We start from the raw sequence: 18,825 nt of genomic DNA, 5'->3' as shown, positions 1-18,825 counted from the left end.
AGCGAGTCGGACCCTTTATCTCGCTGCATGTGCTATTTAATTCCTGTTTTGGCTGAACCACTGATGCTCTGACCTGTTCCTGATCTAGCCTTGAATAACTCCCAGGTAACCCCTCAACAGAGAGTGGAGGCTGTTCTGCTAGCCAAGGTTAGCTTGGGGAGGATTAGAACCCTCAGTTGAGCCCCAGCTCTGTACAAACAGAAGTTGGACAAGCCAGGTGCTGCTTCTCAGCAACTTCTTGCTCACGGGCCCTGAAATTTGGACCAGCTGCCCTATACCGCACCTCCCTGAGGCACAGCAAATTTCAGCAAGCAGAGCTGTAAACGGGAGTTCGAGTGGGAGTTCTGCTGGAGACGGAAGGGGAGTCACTGGCTCGGTGCTCTGGAACTGCTCTGAATGAAGTCAGTCAGGACTCCAGGGCAGTGGGTCTCCTCTTAGGGCACATTCTCACCAGGGCAAGCCTACTTGGCTCCAGCACCTCCTGGGTCTGGCTTCAGAGCGTTCAGAGGCCTTGTTCACTCTGTGAGCTCCCTGCGGTGAGTCCACCTGGCTGGGGCTCTGGGGGAAGCCTTACATGCCCCCCAAAGGGGCTATGCACCCCACTGCCACAGTCAGTGACTCTCAACCAGCTTGGAAAACAGAAGGGTTTATTAGTCATCAGGAACAGTTAGCACAGAAATTTGGAACATTCAGGAAAGCCATCTTGGGGGTTCCAGGGCTTCCCCCCTTCAGTCCCAAACCAGGAGACCGACCAGCTCCCCCAACAGCCCAGCCTCAGTCATTTCTCTTCCCCCCAGGTCACCTGGCCTGCACCTCACTTCCTTCTCCGACCCCTCGGGCTGATTCTTGGAGAGGCACGGTCCCAGACACGAGTTGCCAGGATACAGAATGTCGGCCATTGTCTGTGCCCAGCAGCCAGAGATCAGTCACACCTGCCCTCTTGGAATCTCGGCAACAATCACACACCTTTGTTCTATACACCGAGGAAACAGGCACACGCACAGTATTCAGACAAACATTAAGAGCATTCCCACCTCATCACTGTTTTTTCCCTTGTTCCGTTTGTCGCGGTTGGGAGGGGGCAGCGTGCTGTGAGAGAAGCAGAGCCCTGATTAGGGGGCCTATAAAGGCACCCAGTGGCACAGGAGCCAGCACGCAGAGCTGTGAACGGGAGTTTGGGGAAGGAGTGTTTGGGTTTTTGACAGGTTTCAGAGTAGCAGCCGTGTTAGTCTGTATCCGCAAAAAGAACAGGAGTACGTGTGGCACCTTAGAGACTAACATTTATTAGAGCATAAGCTTTCGTGGACTACAGCCCACTTCTTCGGATGCATCCGAAGAAGTGGGCTGTAGTCCACGAAAGCTTATGCTCTAATAAATTTGTTAGTCTCTAAGGTGCCACACGTACTCCTGTTCTTTTTTGGGGGTTTTGGTTGTTTTCTCTTTTTCCTGGGCAGGACTTTAGGTGGGAAGGCTGTGACACTACCGCGGCGGCAGAGGTAGTGACTTGAGCAATGGAAGGGACAATGAAGATGACTGGTTGTGGAAACTGCAGGACGTACATGATCCTAGAACAGGTACCAGCAAAGAGCTTTGTATGAAGTGTAGCCTGATGGAGGAGAAGATCCGAGGCTTGGAGATCAGGTGGAAACAATGGTTGAGTTTTGCAGACCATAGAATCATAGACTTTAAGGTCAGAAGGGACCCTTACGATCGTCTAGTCTGACCTGCACAACGCAGGCCCCAGAATCTCACCCACCCACTCCTGTGTCAAACCCCTAACCTATGTCTGAGCTGTTGCAGTCCTCAAATCGTGGTTTAAAGATGATCAGATGATGAAGCAAAGGCATGAGGATGCTGAAGGGAAGAGTCAAGACTTGTAGGTGCCAGCTGGACTGAAGAACTCAACGGGGAGACTGCTGGGTGAGGAAAGTGGGCAGTGGAAACATGTGACTGCTACAAGAACCAGGCAGAGGAAAAGACCAGCTAGTGAAGGAAAAATAAGGCTCAGGAACTGGTCTGCGGAGTTGGAAAATGAGGAAGGGGCCCTCCGAGGGGGGGCACAGCGTGGGCGGAGGAGCCAAGGGGTGGGGGGGCGGAGCGCCAGAGGAGACGTCAAGGAGGGGCATGGCCAGAGGAGGAGCAGCCAAGGGGGGGGGCGCTTTATTTATGGTTGCTCCCCCTGCACTAAGAAGCTGGCTATGCTACTGGGTGGGGTCCGTGTTCCTTTAAGAGTGGGGCTGGGCTGAGCCGAGCTGGCAGGGGGTGGCTCTGCTCCCCGCTGCAGGCTGATGCCGGAGCCTGGGCTGAGAGCCAGGCTCGTCTCCTGCACCAGCGTCGGGCGGGGCTTTGCTGCAGCTCCCCCAGTCCTCCCGGGCCGGGCCGCCCCACGGGAGGGGCGGGTTGCATGTGGGCAGGACCCAGTGGGGCCGAGGGCTGAACAGGCCTGGCAGGGCGGTGTGAGGGCTGCTGGAGGGGTGGTATGGCCTCAACCCCCTGGGGCTGCCTGCCCCGCGGAGGAGGCAGAGGGGTGCAAGCCACAGCAGGACCCCAGCCCCTGGGGGAGGGGATCTGGGGCCAGCCCAGGGAGGCAGGAGCAGCCCCAGGGGTGCTGGGCGTGTGCAGGGCAGAGCCCCGGGAGAGCCCCAGCCCCACGGCGGGCAGTGCCCCAGGCAGGGGGAGCCGGGTCGCCCACACCCATCTCTCCCGTCTGCTCCATGCTGCTCCCGCTACCAGCCCTGCTGCTGCAGGTGCTAGCGCCGCCGCTTTCCGCTTCCTGTGCCCGGCCCCGCCCCACCTCAGGAACCAGCCCCTTCTCCCCCCCCCTTGCCTGCAGGAGTTCAGCGCTGGCCGGCAGGATAAGGTTCAGAGCGGAGCGTGGGCCCTGCCCGCTGGTGCCACGGTAACCCCTAACTAAGGCGCTGCTTTTGGAAAATGTGCTGAGGGGAAGCGGCTGCTTCCCCTGCACCCCCCCAGCTATGCTCCTGGCTCTGAGTTACTACTGAGAATTCTCAGGTGTCTGCCTGGTGTGTCTTGCCCACATGCTCAGGATCTAACTAAGGGATCTCAAAGTCCTGGCCTGTGGGCCATCTGCTGCCCGAGAACCTCCCCACTGCAGCTCGCAGAGGAGAGACCTAGGCAGCCACGCTGCCAGCAATGTCTGCTGCAGGTGCCGCCCCCCCACAGCTCCCATTGGCTGGGGGAGAGGGACAGCGATACCATCACTAGTCGCCAGGCAGAGTCAGCGTCACTTTTTTCCCCACAATGAATATAAACAAGTCAAAATACCGAACACAACTATCTGATGGACACCTTGCTGCAATCCTGAAGGTTTCAACTGCTCAGTCACTGAGACCAAACATCAACAAACGGACAGAACTGGAGAGTTGCCAGGTGTTTGGCAAACACTCATGACTCTCCAGTAGGCGAAGAATTGTATGAAGTCGTATGACAGTTTTATTATTTCTAAGAAATTGGAAATAAAAAATACAATATAAACATTTTCTTTTCTGAATACCATCTTCAGTGACATTATTGGCCCGCTGGGAGGATTTGATGACTGGGACTGGCCCTAAGGTAAATTGAGCTTGAGACCCCTGGTCTAACTGATCGCTATGTTTGGGGTCTGGAAGGAATTTTCCCTGGGGTCAGACTGGCCGAGACCCTGGGGGGGTTTCACCTTCCTCTGCAGCGTGGGGCACAGGTCACTGGCAGGTTTAAACCAGTGTAAATGGTGGATTCTCTAACGTGAAGTCTTTAAATCAAGATTTGAGGACTTCAGTAGCTCAGGCAGAGGTTAGGGGTCTATTTCAGGAGTGGGTGAAGGTCTGTGGCCCTTTCTGACCTTAAAGTCTATGAATAACGTGTGGCTTTTAGAGCACTTGAATAGTTGCGCTTTAAACAGAAAGTGACACTCAACGTTAAGTAAAGCAGAACAGCAACTCTGCTACGCTGGGAAAATAAGAGGCATAACTAGTAATAGAACTTAAAAGTATTTCAGTCTCACCTACTAGACCATGCTGCTCGTCCCAGAAAGGACCTGCTGGGAAAAGGCCCTCATCCATGTCTAGAAAGGGGCGTACATCCATAGCATAGCACAAGGCCAGCTTGCTCTCTTCCTTATTATAACTAGAGTAGTTCGCTGTTCTTGTCCTACCATCTTTCCTTCACTTTTATTCCCACCAGTTTAGCCAATTTTTCATTTGGTCTTGAATTTCATTTCTTGGAAGTTCCTCACTGTGCTCCAGCAGCAGAAGACTGTTGTGGGAAACGGGGACAATACTGTCCCGGGCCAGTGGACACCAAGAGTAACCAAATACAGCAAGAGCCTGATACAGTTCAGTAGGAAGGAATGATTTTTGAAGCAGCCAAGTTGTGGGCAACCCCTACGTAACAGCAGGCTTCTCCATTTCTCTCTGTAGCAGGATTCAGCGATTCTAAGGTCTGAAGGGACCATTGTGATCATCTAGTCTGACCTCCTGTAGCACAGAGGCCACAGAACGGCCCCAAAATAACTCCTAGAGCAGAGCTTTGATAAAACCATCCAGTCTGGATTTAAAAATGGCCAGTGGTAAGTTGTTCCAAGGGTAACTACTCACTCTTAAATTATACCTTATTTCCATTCTGACTTAGTCGAGCTTGAATTTCCAGCCATTGGATTGTTATACCTTTCTCTGCCAGACTGAAGAACTCATTATATAGTTGTTTCCCCTGTAGGTACCTATAGACTATAATCAAGGCAATCATCAACCTTCCCTTGGTTAGTCTCAAAGAGTTACTCTATTTAGCTTATCACTCTAAGGCAGGCTTTCTAATCCTTTCATCATTCTTGTGGGTCTTTTCTGACCCCTCTCCAGTTGATCAGTCTTCTTGAATTGTAGACACCAGAACTATGTACACAATTCCAGCAGCAGTCACACCAGTGCCAAATACAGAGATAAAATAACCTCTCTCCTCCTACTTAATGTTCCTGTTTATGCATCCGAGGATCGCATCAGCTCTTTGTTCACAGCATCTCACTGGGAGCTCGTATTCGGCTGATTATCCATCCCCAAATCAGAGTCACTACTTCCCAAGAGAGAATCCCCCATCCTGTAACGTTTTGCCATATTAAAATGCATATTGTTTGTTTGCACTCAGCTTACCAAGCACTCCAGATCACTGTGCAAGTGACCTGTCCTCTTTGTTATTTACTGCTTCCTGCCCTTGTTTTTGTGTCATCCGCAAACTTTCAGTGATGATTTTATGTTTTCTTCAATAAAAATGACATAGCATTGGGCCAAAACCTGATCACTGCAGGAACCCACTAGAAACACACCTATTTGATTGTAATTAATCATTTACAATTCCATTTTGAGACGTATCAGCCATCTTTTAACTACTGAATGTATGCTATATTAATTTTATATCGCTTTTTAAAAATCAAAATGTCATATGGTACCAAATCAAATACACTCACACTGTGTTGTATTACAACACTATTACCTGCAAAGGCATCTAGCCCAGGGGTTCTCTCAACAAATGTTTTGGTGGCTTCAGAGTGCAGCCACCAACTCTTGCTGGTGGCCGCGCTGACAATTTTTCCTAAAATACTTAATTAACTTTAGGAAAAACAAACAAATATGCACACAGACATGTCCAACTTCACTAAAACATCAACTCAATGATCACAACCCCAAGTGTACATACGCAAAACACTCAAGACAGTGAACATCCCTTACCTGGCTTTACTGCAGTCTAGGGGTCTTATTTCTATTTTAGATCAGTTCTTCAGGGTAGGGACGTTGGCTCAGATCCTCAGGGGTATTTAAGCATCTAACTCCCATTGATTTCAGAGAGTTAAGTGCCTTTGAGGAGATGAGCCAACTCTCACCGAAATCAATGGGAGTTAGATGCTTTTAAATACCTTTGAGGATCTAGGCCCTTGTCTCATTTAGTCTCTCTACAGTACCATACAGGCTTCTGGTTTTCTATCCTTTTGCAACATCATTCACTGTCTGCCAAAGAACAAGGTAGGCTGCTGATGCTGTGGGGCAGTCAGTTTCCAGGCGCTGAGCAGCATAAGACACTTTGGGAAGAGACAACGGATAAGTAACCTGGATGCCAAGATTGCCCTGCATAGGATGCATGTGTGAGGCCTTTTTTTTTTTTCCTGGTACCACTGCATGTAACTCCGCACTTTATAAAGGTGCTATATGAAACCAAATGTTTATTTCATAACTAGGAACTGTGAACACTTTAAGGAGCTTGTGGGATAATCAGTTTTTCCACTTTTGTCCTTTTGACCACAGGAATAATCATTTTGTTTTATTTTTATTTTGAAAGCAAGTTGGGAAACAGTTTACAAAACTGACCAAGAAAAAAAATTATGAAAATATTTAACTAGATTCATCTTTGGTTACTTCTTATTGCAGTTCCAATAAAACATACACCATTTCCATAGTTCAAAAAACATCAAAGTCAGAAGATCAATCAACATAAAAACAAGATTTGCTTTCTTTACATATTCATAAATATCCACAATATTAGAAAAAACTTGTTTTGCAAAGATTTTTTTCTGGCAGTGTTAACTTACTATTGTACACAGGCTACAAACTTCTTCCTAAGCCTTTAATTACAAGTTTAGCTATTTACAGACTGCAAAATATTAAGACATAAAACTCCTTCATAAATATGAAAATAGATCATCTTGCAAAGATCTTTAAACTTATTTAATCAAATATCCACCTGCCCAAAAAGGTTATTTGTTTTTGCATAGAAATGTAGTGACATGCAGTATAACAATAGCATTAAGTGCAAACAGGAATTATTCAAGTGTCTTTAGTTGTACTGGCAAGAAACGTTCTGTACAGCAACACCTTTCAACAAAGTAGAATAAACCCATTGTAGCCCTTTGCCCCGCATCTGCTTCTGTTCAGGGGCAGCAATTTACCACATGTGCTCTCTTACTTGTATGTCACCAATCAGCAACAACAACAAAATAGCTTATAACAGACATTTAAATGAATCCAACATAGAAAGAGCTGAAGTGAATTTAGGGGAGATTTCTTCAGGAGACGTAGCAGTGTCTAGAAATAGTTTAAAAAGCCAGAATTGCATCCATTAGAAAGTCAAAAACATGATAAAATTCAGTCAGAACAAAACAACTTTTAATCGCATTACTGTGAAATGAGTGGTTTGCCTGAACTCATTTTTAGCAGTTTGTATTAATGGTCATCAATAGCTGGGAGAAGCTGCCTCACAGTATGGGCTACTAACTACACCGGGTAGGACAACAGCATCTGTGGAGGGACAAGCGACCAAGCTCCATCTAACCAATCTAGTCTAGCCTGGCTCTGCGTGGCCAGATGGACAGTTTACGGTTAGTGTTAACCAAATCAGACCGCAGAAAGTCTTGGTTTTCTGAGACTTACCAATTGAAAAACCAGACTTACATACATGTGCCACTCCCACCACATAACCTGGTACTTGGGAAAGACGTCATGCTAACAGTCCTTCACCATTCCTTGGCATTTCCATCTCTCTGACCCATCTCCAACTCGGCACCACGGGCTGGAAACGACAGGGCCGTGCCCTACACAACGCAGCTGGCTTTCTGTTTAAACAATGGAATACTCTGCCGGCCCCCCCCCCCCAAATTATTTTAGCCATGGTGTTTATAAAACAGCTGGGGAACACAGATTTTAAAAGATACTGAAGCAAGGAAACAATTCACCCAGGGCAGGAGAGGTCAGTCGGACTGGAGCCATGGATGTGTCCCATGCCTGTCACCACAAGAGCTTCACAGTCAGGTTTAACAGAAGAGGTGAAAGCAGAACTTCCAGTGCAACAAGCATCCCCAGTGAGATGCTGCTGCAACAGCATCATCGTTTTAAGATCTCCGAACAAACAAGGAGGCGCAGTTCTTTACTCAGTCTTTGCAGTGGGAGTGAAGGCAGAAGTAGGATGCGGGTTAGATTCCCTGCAGCCCAGTGATGCTTCCAGATAGAAACACTTCTTGTTATTGCTCATTTGCCTGAAGTCACAATCCTAACCCTGCCTGGTGACAAAATAGCAGCTGGTGAGGATGGTTTCCTTTGCGAAAGGCTACACTTGTAAAACAAGCAGCAGCTGGATGATTGTTACTTTGATTAGCTTGATGGTTTCTCAGCCTTGAACAGAAACTGCATGTACGTGGGTAGCACCTGCCAGCCAAGAAGCTCTATACTCTGTAGCCTCCCAACCACCCCGAGAGGATACACAAGACAGAAAAACTACCAGAGAAGGAAAGAAAGGATTGCTCTAGAAATCAGCACCTTTGTGACGGAGGGAGAGTGCAGGAGCAAAGAAGGGTTAGACAATCTCATTTTTTCTTTCAAGCTACCAAGACCTGTCCCATTGGCAAGACCTATGCTAAGGAATTCAAGGAGGCCCAGGGATTCCTATTTAATTCTTCACAGTCAATGGGAAGGGGCAATGCAGGTGGCCACTTTCACGCACGCACTTAGAGAGAGGAAATCTTAAGTAATCCATGGCCCAGGAGACAATTTACCACCCCACAAACCCAGGTTGCGTCCCTCGTTCTCAAACAACCTTCCTAGCTGGTCTCTAAAAACCCCTTCTTCCTCATCCTCTATTTCTCTGGGGTGAGACAAGCAGAGGAATAACCTCATTTCCATCAAGGGACACTGTTGCTTTATATTTCCTCTCCCATCATCAGCGCTGAGTCCTCCCAAGGCTGCAGCGCTGAAACACAAGTTTCCAAGTTAGTACTTGGGGAGAAATTCACTCCAGTACCAGGGGCCATTAAGTGATACAGAGGGGCTGTTACGAATGTCAGTCTTACAGAGAAGCTGCTATGTGGCCCGGTGAGAACCAGGAATGCTAATGCAGACAAAACCTCACACATTCTTATCTGGGGAAGTGCAGGTGAAAGGACCATATAGGAAGCTGTGCAAATATAACCACTGGACAAGCTTTCCATGTATATCTACCGCACGGCTAGCACCTGACTCTCAGACCCACACAAATGCAGTGGCTGGCTTTAAACACACTATTGTTTCTTTCAAATTTACGTTCTGGTGGAAAAAGAAAACTGCAATCGGACTGTTGCTGAAGGCAGAAGCAAATGGAGATACATGTGCCTGTTATTTTCTTTTTGCCAAAGCAATGCAGAACATGGAATTTATGGGGAGAAATTGATTTTCTTCAGTGTCTCTAACAAGCCGAGAGCCTTTCTCATGAGTCTGTCCTAATCCCCTTCTCAGTGAAAGGTTTCTTTAGATTTGCATGCACATAGCTGAAAGCTTTGCTGTCAACTTCCATCGCACTGTGGGTTTTTATTTTCTGACAAATTTATTAAGCAAGCTGCTTGCTGTAAATAGGAACAGACTGTTATTGCAGTGGCAACGGCCCCACATGAGGAGGAATGGGATGTCTCACAGGACTGGACAAGGATAACAGCACCCTTTGGTCTCTGGGGCACTGATTCAAGCCTGGCCACGGTCAGTAGTGAGTTGTTCCCAGAATGCTGTTTGGTGGGTGGATGTGGAAAGAGTTCATGGTGTCAATTCAGTTCCTCATGGACAAATGTCCACAACACAAAGCTTTTATTTATGTTTCACAAGAGGCCAGTGAATGAATGTGCCTGAGCTACCCCTCTTTCAACCCAACAGTAATCTCCCTCGGTGGCAGGTTAGATACACAGACGGCTGCGTGTATGGGGGAAAACCTAAAGTGTTGTGTCCTGTGCTGTATCTGTAGGGATGCACACGGGTCTGCAGTCTCCAAGGCTGTCAAGCCAGCCTGTTTCACTGGGACTAACAGATCACTGTATCAGAAACTGAATCCCAGGGAACAAGAAGCATACAAGAGAATGGTTTCCTCCTGTTACTCAGCAGGTACGTGGGCGTGCTGCTAAGTGTTCAGACGGCTACAGGCAGAAGATTTGTGTTTTCCTTGCTTTTGAAATCAGTTTGTTCCAGAGTGTGGTGTGAGCCTGCAGATCCTGTTAGAGATCTGAAGGCATCTATATCTGCCTGGCACTGTCCAAGAGAGAGCCTATCAGACAAGGCTCCCAACTGAATTCACATGCACCAGGTAGACAGAGTGCTCAAGTGAAAGATGCAGGGCTGGGGTTCAAATCACTTGCACACTACCAAGCTCCTGCTGCATACCGCCCTGCAATGCTTATGGGACCCCAGGTGGGCATCCTGCCCGATGCTGGTTGCAGTAGTTGCCTCTTGTAGTGAGCTAAGGAACGATGTACACATTTACAAATAAAATAAAAAAATACTGTCTCTTCAGATGCGCTTTGCAGCCTCCTGTTTGATGGCCGGTTTCTATGATCCACTGAAATATCCAAGACTTAGCACTACCGGAAAAAGTTAAAAACTAAGTGAATGGGGACCGTGTGTTCCCACAAGAATGTATCTGGGTTTTAAGCCCTCTCCTTAAATGTCACATTTTGACTGTGTGCTGCCAGACGCTGACATATTAGGAGGTGCCAGTGAAAGTGGGGCAGAGCTGTCCATATCCAGGACTTCAAATGACAATGTCTCTCTGCCAAGCTCCACAGAGGGGTTAACACTGAATGGAGGCTTGGAAGCCTCTGGCAGCAAGTTCTTGCGGATCTCATCTTCCACCTCCATGTCTTCAGAGGAGGCACAGCTCGCAAACACTCTCAAGGAGCTGCCGTCCTCAGAGTTGACCGAATTCTGGGCTGAGCTCCTCTTGTATCTTAGGGACTCGGGCTGAGCCTGCACTAGCAGCTGGTTATATCCTGGATCCTCTCTGGTGTTCTTCACAGGACAGAATCCATTTTCCTCCTGGGACTCTGGCCCATCTGAGTAGTCCATGTCCTCCTCCTGCTCTGGCACCGAAGGAGAGTCCTGCCTGTGAGATCTGACCTGAAAGGGAGGGATTTCTGATACTCCATACTTACTGCTGCTCAGGAGTTTTTGCCGCATCTCAGCCCCCAGCTGGGTCGAGTCGCACCTACTGACTGTTGAAGACAGACCCCCAAAAGGGACATAATCTTTATGCAGAAGTTCGGGAGAGACTGGGAGAGATCTGCACCGCCTCCCAGGGGAGAAGGAAAATTCCTGCCAGTCCGTGCTATAAGCCTGCCTGGACAGGAGCTGGCTAGCCTTCAGGCAGTCCTCTGCCTCTGGGGAGTGCAAGTCAAACACAAGGGAGATCACAGACTTGCTTGGCATGTCAAAAAATTTGATCTTTCCCCCCTTCAGATCTTCCCTGGCATTGAAGGGGTTGACTTTCCGTGCTGCCCCCTTGCTTGGTGTGTAGTAGGGGTCCTGTACATTGATCTTCCGGGAAGGCTTGCGGGAGAAGATATCCGACTGACTGCGTGACAGCAAGATATTGCGGCGTGGGCGGGGTGACTTGGGCGGGATCTTGTCATCCAGTGAACTCAATCGCTTTATTCCTTGTCCTTTTTCAATCAGCCCTGGATAGGAGAAGAGAAACACCTTTAGCTTTGTTGCCAGGCATGCTGGTGGCCTGGCTCACTCCAGCTGGGTCACAACCTTACAAAGAAGGGGGAGATTCCTGACTTATAAATGATGCTCTCTTACAGGGAGCATCCTCCACAAACACACGCTCTTGTGTTAACTGTGAGTTCCTGCATGGGATCCCTGTGGGAAGGAAGGTTGGAAAGTTTTGTTCCTGTCAGTCCTAAGTACAGCGCATGCTGAATGCAGAGCGATACACATCTAGCATCCTAAAATGGAGCCGTATCCTTTTGCGACTTTTTTTTTAATTTAAAAAGGACAATTGAAAGAATCATTTAAAAGTATTGCTTCCCTGTGCTACTAACCTCTTAAATTATTCAAACTGAAGTAATTCTGAAGTTAGAATTTGCTTTTCACCATTGGTGCAGTTTTACTTTCTTCATTTCACTCAGACTGGTCAGTTTAACTATTATTTATGGTCAAATCTGTCCACACTAGGAGCAATGCTCGTTTTGGTTTTACAATACAGCAGGGAAGTGAAAACCCAAAGGAGATGATCGTTTTACAAACTTTGATATGAAGGATTATACAAACCCTACATTCTGAGTGCTGCGTCAAGTCCCATGTCAGTAAATTGACAGGCCAATGGACAGATCTTTTGAAGGGAATAGTTAGTAGCGGTTTTCTTTTTCTAGCCTCTTTTGTGTCCCATATACTAGCAGAACTAACTCAAGTGCAGGATCTGTTAAGGAAACTTACCATTAAAAAAAAGCTAGAGCACAAAACACTAACACACAAACGCTGAGAGTGAGGTTTTCACTAAAAGCTTAAGACACCCCCGTGCTGTGAAAGGTGAAGGCAAAAAAATCAATACTTCCCTCTGGAAGTGGAGAGATTAAATTCCATATGAGCCTTCACACAGTACATTATCCAGTGCAGAAACTAGGGAGACAGCAGTTTGACTTTGTAACAAGAGTTATAAACACTGTTTAAATCCATGTAATAAAAGCTGCATCGTTAGAACAGGATGGAAAAAGATATTCATAATTATTCAGGAGGAAATTTTTTAAAAGGCTCTCCTGAGAGTTAGCACCTAACTACTACTGACTTTCAATTGGGGCTTGGTGCCTCTGGAAGTCCCCCTCAGCTACCACAGGGCAATGCTGACTGATTAGATGGGAAGTGAAATATTTTCTTCTCAGGATTTTTGTTTGCGGGATAGATGCATATAGATACCTACTTTTCCTTCAGACCCTGTTACAGTTTAGATTGTGCTCTGAAGGACATGACTGGCCCAGAGTGAAAGAGGTCAGTTAAAGAATACTGTGTAAGAGCTCCCTATCACTATGGGAACCTAAGAGCTGCTGGGGATGGAGGGAGTAAGAAGGGGAGCTTCCCATGGCACATGCTTTCCCCCTAGCCAGCACCCCACTGGTACACACCCTCTTTTGTTTGCAATGTAGAACTTTTTGATTTTTAAAAGTGAACTATTGGGTTTCAACCCCAAAAGCCAACTCTATAAAAGCTGCAAACTAGTTAGACTTCTCACTATCCTGCAACAATAGCTCCTATCCCTCCGCACACTAGGTGGCACTAAGGTGCTGCACAGGAAGGCACTCCAGGCCACCAAACATTCCACCGCTGGGTTTCGGTTTTAGTTTTTTCTCCAGAGCTCACAGCATTTCTGGGCAAGAGATAAAAATCTTGTATCTACTGTGCCCTTTATCCTGAAGGATCCCAAAGCACTGCACAAATGCTACATATACATACACCAGAGAACTATATTTATATCAGGGTGTGGTGGAGATAAACCATGTGCCACACTGACAGGACATGAAAAATTGCATTTATCATGCACCACTGTCTACCTCCAAATCCAATTCTACCAGGATTCATTTTGCTAGCCCAAACCCCTCAGCAACTTGTGAGGCCCTGGAATCCCCTCACTGCTTTACAACACTTATTTGTAGCTCTAGCTACTTGCACGATTTGAGCGCTTAAAACTGCAACAGTAGGAGTTACAGCTTTTTGACTGGTTATAGAGGTCTCTAAAAATGTCCTTTCCCTCAGAGGCCTGTGTACAGTTTGACCCGTGGTACTAAGGCATCCGGCTTTACAGAAGGAAGGAAACGTACAAGAAAGGCCAATAACTTTGGTCTGAAGTTGTTCTCTATAAAACAGGGCCTGCAAGGAATGTGTGGTACTGTGGCAGGAGATAGAGAGGTCATTGTGATTAAGAGTGCCTGTCAGGGGTAGCCTCTTCCTCTACATGGGCCATGTCAGCACTTCGTTGTCAGGTGCTTGTAATACCCGAGCAACAGACAGACATTGTTGGTCTAGGTAGACTATCCGTCCGTCTCAGAGCGGGAGCGCCTGTATTCCCTTTATGATCAGATACTGAAGCAAGGTTTTTCCAGCACACTGCTCAAGATGGAGCTCATTAAAGGAACTGGGAGAAAATAAAAAAGTCTTAAATCTTACTTCTGTTTTTACATTTTTTGCAGGAAGTGGGTAGAAGAAACTGTCCCTTGTGATATGAAGCACTTTATCTTCACTACAGTCATCTCTAACAGCCATTGCAGAAATGCACCCCCCTCACTCACACCTTTGGAAATCGAGATCGGTTTTCTCTCTGGGCCATCCAGATTCGGCAACTTCCTCTCTCTTTCAGACTCCTCATTTCTCAGGCGGTTTAAAATCTCCTCCAATGTTTTGACGATGTCGGCAAATGAAGGACGTAATTTTGGGTCCATCTGTGAATGTATGCAAAAGCCAAATAAATCAAGTAGTCTCCGCCAAGCCATCCTCTCTACAGAGCTGTGTAGATGAAGGGACAATTTTCAGGAATTTAGTAAATTCAGATTATTTGGTGGGGGCTGTTAGGAAGTGGAACATAATTCCATGCCCAGTGCAAACTTCGTGACAGTAAGTGGGGGTAAAACAGCAAGTACGTATCACAGCCTATGTCCATTAGTAAATCTAAGCCTAGCTGTACGGAAGACTTCACAATTAACTGTCAAGCCTCAGGCTTCTTATGTAGTGGACATGGTCTGGAGCCTAAACAAACTCCTTAAGGGGGAGTGCAATGTTCCTATTTGTATGGGGGAGTTCATAGTGCCAGGATCTCATTTCTGGATCCCAGTAACTTCTGAAGGATTACATATCCATCCAGTTTCAAAAGATGCCGGGATCAGTGCAAATTATACTCAGAGCTGTTTGTTCCTGTGTAGGCAAGTCACTATTTTAAAAGTTTTTAAATTTTTCCTTGAACTACTAGCGGCCGTTATGAAACGCTGCCCGGACAGCCTCGCTGATTAGACAAGAATCCGACACCTTTAAATATTATTGCTTTCCACTTTGCCCTTGTTCGTTTCCACATAGTGCCCAGTATGTTGGTCCTGGATCTCTACTACAGAATTCCTGCAGCAGACAAGCAGCGAGAGACTGTATATAGGTAGATAAAGCCAATACACTGTGAAAAGCATCTTACAGGACCACCACTGAGTCAGCGAACATCTGTTGCCTAGTGGAAATAGGTCTCTAGGTAAAGGTTAAAACGAGCTTAATGGGAAACCATGGTGACCCTTTCAAGTGGCTACTCAAGGCGGGGATTGCCTACTAGATCCTGGGCCTTAGCACAGGTTGTGTGTTAAGCTGCTCTACGTAAAACGGTTTAATTCTGCAGATCAAAATTAACTTAAATGCAAAGCTAGAAACACAAGGAAGACCATCAGCTAGAGGCAAACAGAGAAGAAATTCCCGACTCCAAAATCAGAGTCCTTGCAGTATAGATCGCCTCAGACCGATCCCGCCCGCAACACAATGCTCGGGAGGTAGCAATGCTTTGTACAAGGCTTCCAAAGGTTTCCCTGAAATTGCCCTGCAGTTCCTAGGAGATGGAATCGACTGACGAAAACTAAAACCACTGGCCAGGGCTGCAATTCTATGGCGGAGAATTCAGACATACAACAATAAAGAATACATGACCAAATCCTCAGCCCCATTCTGGTTGCTTTAAATGGCACAAAAGGGCAGCTGGGTATTTCTGACATAGGAGACTATCTGGGTGGCGTAAAGCCAGGACAGCCAGCTCTAATCTCTCTCCATGCCACAGAGAGTGGGAAGGGGTGGCGCCAGAGCACACTGCTTTGGCAATCCTTATCCATGTAATGGACCCCGGGGACCACTGCAAGCTGTAAGAAATTAGAACGGCTCTTAGGCCAGGATCCGTGAGGGATAGAGAAAGGTAGCTTAGAGACACCTTTGCCTCTTCTCTCCTCAGCTACTCCAAATCTGCTCTGGTGCAGCGGAGGATTCAGCCCTCAAGACCATAGATCCCACAGCCCACCTTATACCCACAGGACTTTTGGAATGAACATACATGGTTTCATTTGTAAGTTTGCATGCAGTGTGACTTATAGCTGCAGTGGGGACTTCGATTTTGGATTTCCTGGCTTGGCCATGTTTAAATTCAACCATAACAGTGAATTACAGAAGGTTTTTTTATGCACTGAACTTGTATTTCTGTTTTTACTGCTCTCCCTAGGCAGCCTTAAATGTTGTCACTTGCTGCAGGAAACACCAGGTCTCTGCATATTTATGGTGCAGCTAATTATGCTGAGCCACACAGTTTCCATTACTGTTTGCTGACTTGTGAAATAATAAGAACATGACATATGATTGCTTCCACCCTCCGCGCAGACCTTGAGGTATACGAGCAAGATTGCTTACTAGCAAAGCACAAAGAGCGTGTAAAGATTCAAGGAAACCTTATCTGGGTTCCTTTTCGCCATGTGTATTTGTTGAATGAATTACAATATGTCCTACAGTGAAAGGAATTTTGTTAATGGTTAAATCTGTGGGGCAATTGTTTCAATTTATTTCCTGGTGCTGCTTTTGGGCCCACAGTCACACGCCGAGAGGGAACGTTTAATTGGGAAGCGCATTTGGTGCGAGTCGATGAGTAACAATTCTCCTTCTGTAAATAAACCTAAGCCTTATATGAGAATATAAAAGTCATTTACCCTCTCAGAGAAAAGCATCTAGTGCTGGGAAGCGGCTTTCAATCATGCCCCAGGGTCTAACTGACTAAGCCTGGCCCTGGGAACGCTCACATTTTAACCCTAGCTCGAATAAAGCTATTTAGCACTCACTAGATAGAATACTTCAAATGTTCAAAGCACTTAATAAACATTCATCGATCCTCACAACACCCCAGCGAAGTGTTCTCTTCACTGAATTAATGGGGAAATCAAGGCAGAGCGGTGCAGTGACTTCCCCGTGGTCATAGGGAAAAGTCACTAGCAGCATCAAGAACAGAACCTGGGTGTTCCTGACTCCCTTCCCCCCATTCCTCTAGACCAGGCGGCTTTTGGCTCTGTGCAGCTTGACGCTGTTGGATCGGATTATCAAAGCAGCAGAGGGCCCACATTTCCAACTGAATTCATTCAGGTGCTCAGGTACCTCAAAATCACGCCTAAAAGAAACGGTAAGCTGGCCACCCAATAAGCGAGACAGCCACAAGGAGGGGTTACTTACCTTCTACAGTAACTGGAGTTCGATGTGTGTCCCTCTAGGGTGCTCCATGTCAGAATGTATGCATGCCTGGGCACTCTTGATCAGAGATATTCATCAGCAAAGTCTGTGGGTCCGCACCTGCACCCTAGACACCCTTGTGCGCCAGTACAGGGGTATGTAGGGAAGGGCCAGACCTGTTGCCACTCTAGTTCCTTCTAAACCATGAAAATCCAGCGAAAGACTCCAAGGCAGAGGGTGGGTAGTGCAGCACCCATAGGGATGCCTATCTCATAGCACTCCAGTTCCTGTACAAGGTAAGAAACCTCCTCTTCACCTTTGAGCAGTGTCCCTATGGATGCTCGCATCAGGAGATTCCTGAGCAGTACCTCAGTTACAAAGGAGGGTGCCAAGGAGATGGACTGAGTAGGGACTGTAGAACAGTGTCCCCGAAAGCTGTGTCAGCTCTCGAAGAAGGCACAAGAGCATAGTGTTGGGAAAATATGTGCACCAAAGACCAGGTGGCTGCCCTGCAGATGTCTGAGACGGATATATTTTTCAGTAGGGCTACAGATGTAGATTGAGTCCTGGTGGAACAAGTATGGGGCTAGGGACACAATCCTCCCTCTCCCCACCTGGCTTCATAATTAAGATGCATCCTGCAACCCAACTGGACAGTCTTTGGGTGGACATCGCCTGTCCTTTCATTCCTTCTAGGTGAATCTCTAAAGGGCCTAGTCCCATCTAGGTAAAAAGCAAGAGCTCTGTTTTTGTCCGGCGTATGGAGGCGGGTTTCTTAAAAACGCCAGTATGTGAATCTCCTGATTAATGTGGAAGTCTGAAGAACTTTTAGGTAGGAAGTGAAGGTGTGGGCGAAGTGTCACCTTACCACAAGATAACACTAGTAGATCAGCCATTAAGGCTCCAAGCTCCTCTCTCTCCTGGCTGAGATGATGGCTGTGAAGAACGAAGTTTTAAGGGACAAATGAGGGGATGGGGGAAGGGATGAAAAGTTGTGATGGCAGCTAGATGAACCTTAATGGAGTTCAGCAATGAGCCTTGGTTTTTAAATTCAGCAGGTAATCCAGAACGTGTGTCAGGACTCGAGCAGAGATATAGACTGCTGGCTGCACCAAGTCTGGAAGCGTTTCCACTTCTGGAGGTAAGTTTGTCTTGTCAAGGGTTTTCTATCATTAAGCAACACTGTTTGTGGCTCTGGGGAGCAGACTTGTTCTATAGCACAGAGTCATCTAGTAGCTATGCCTTGAAGTGAAGAGGGGGTGGGTCCCGACTCCTGGACAAGGAGATTCGCTGTCAGGGGAAGGTGGAGAAGAGATTAGACAGACAGACATATACGAATCAGCTCTGGGAACTACACCATCCTCTTAGCACTGTCATGGTGAAGGCAGGTTACTCATTTTTCTGGTTTCATTTGTTCAGGACCTTGAGCAGGAAAGGCATCAGGGGATAAGCATATAGCAATATGCCAGGTCAAGGGATGACTAGAGCATCTCCAGTCAAGTTGTGGAAACACACTCCCCTTGTTTGCACTGGATGGCATCACAAAAAGAGATTCTCTCTGGATGACCCTAGGTAAGACATCTCTCAGAATACCTAGTTGTTCAGCTCCCACTCATGGTCAATAGGGAAACCCGCCATTGTGTTCTGTGCTCCTGCTAGATAAACTGCTGAGATCCGTATATGGTGTGATAAGCACCAGTTCCATAGTTTTAGCAATTCAGTGAATAAAGACTGGAACCTTGCTTCTCATTGTCAGTTGATATAATACATTGCTGCTCTATTGTCCAGCAATATTCTGATCAGATGGCCCCAGATGTGGGGTGGGAATGCTGGCAAGTGTAACAAA

The 18,825-nt window shown here is 47.0% G+C and overlaps 1 protein-coding gene across 2 annotated transcripts in view; it reads right to left on the bottom strand.

Moving 5' to 3' along the window:
• Nucleotides 1–6,290: 6,290 nt before the first annotated feature.
• TESK2 (testis associated actin remodelling kinase 2) overlaps nt 6,291–18,825 on the bottom strand; it is a 113,081-nt gene continuing 100,546 nt past the window's right edge. For both annotated transcript variants that reach the window (XM_054036893.1, XM_054036894.1), the window contains 2 exons: nt 14,050–14,197; nt 6,291–11,440 (listed from right to left, as the gene is read on the bottom strand). In XM_054036893.1, the coding sequence (XP_053892868.1) occupies nt 10,428–11,440; nt 14,050–14,197 (1,161 nt within the window). In that variant the 3' untranslated portion in view covers nt 6,291–10,427. The remainder of the gene's footprint in view (nt 11,441–14,049; nt 14,198–18,825) is intronic.

This window comes from Malaclemys terrapin, chromosome 8 (genome assembly GCF_027887155.1).
Source record: "Malaclemys terrapin pileata isolate rMalTer1 chromosome 8, rMalTer1.hap1, whole genome shotgun sequence".
Taxonomy (NCBI): Eukaryota; Metazoa; Chordata; order Testudines; family Emydidae; genus Malaclemys; species Malaclemys terrapin.
This window is presented reverse-complemented; position numbering and strand designations above follow the sequence as displayed.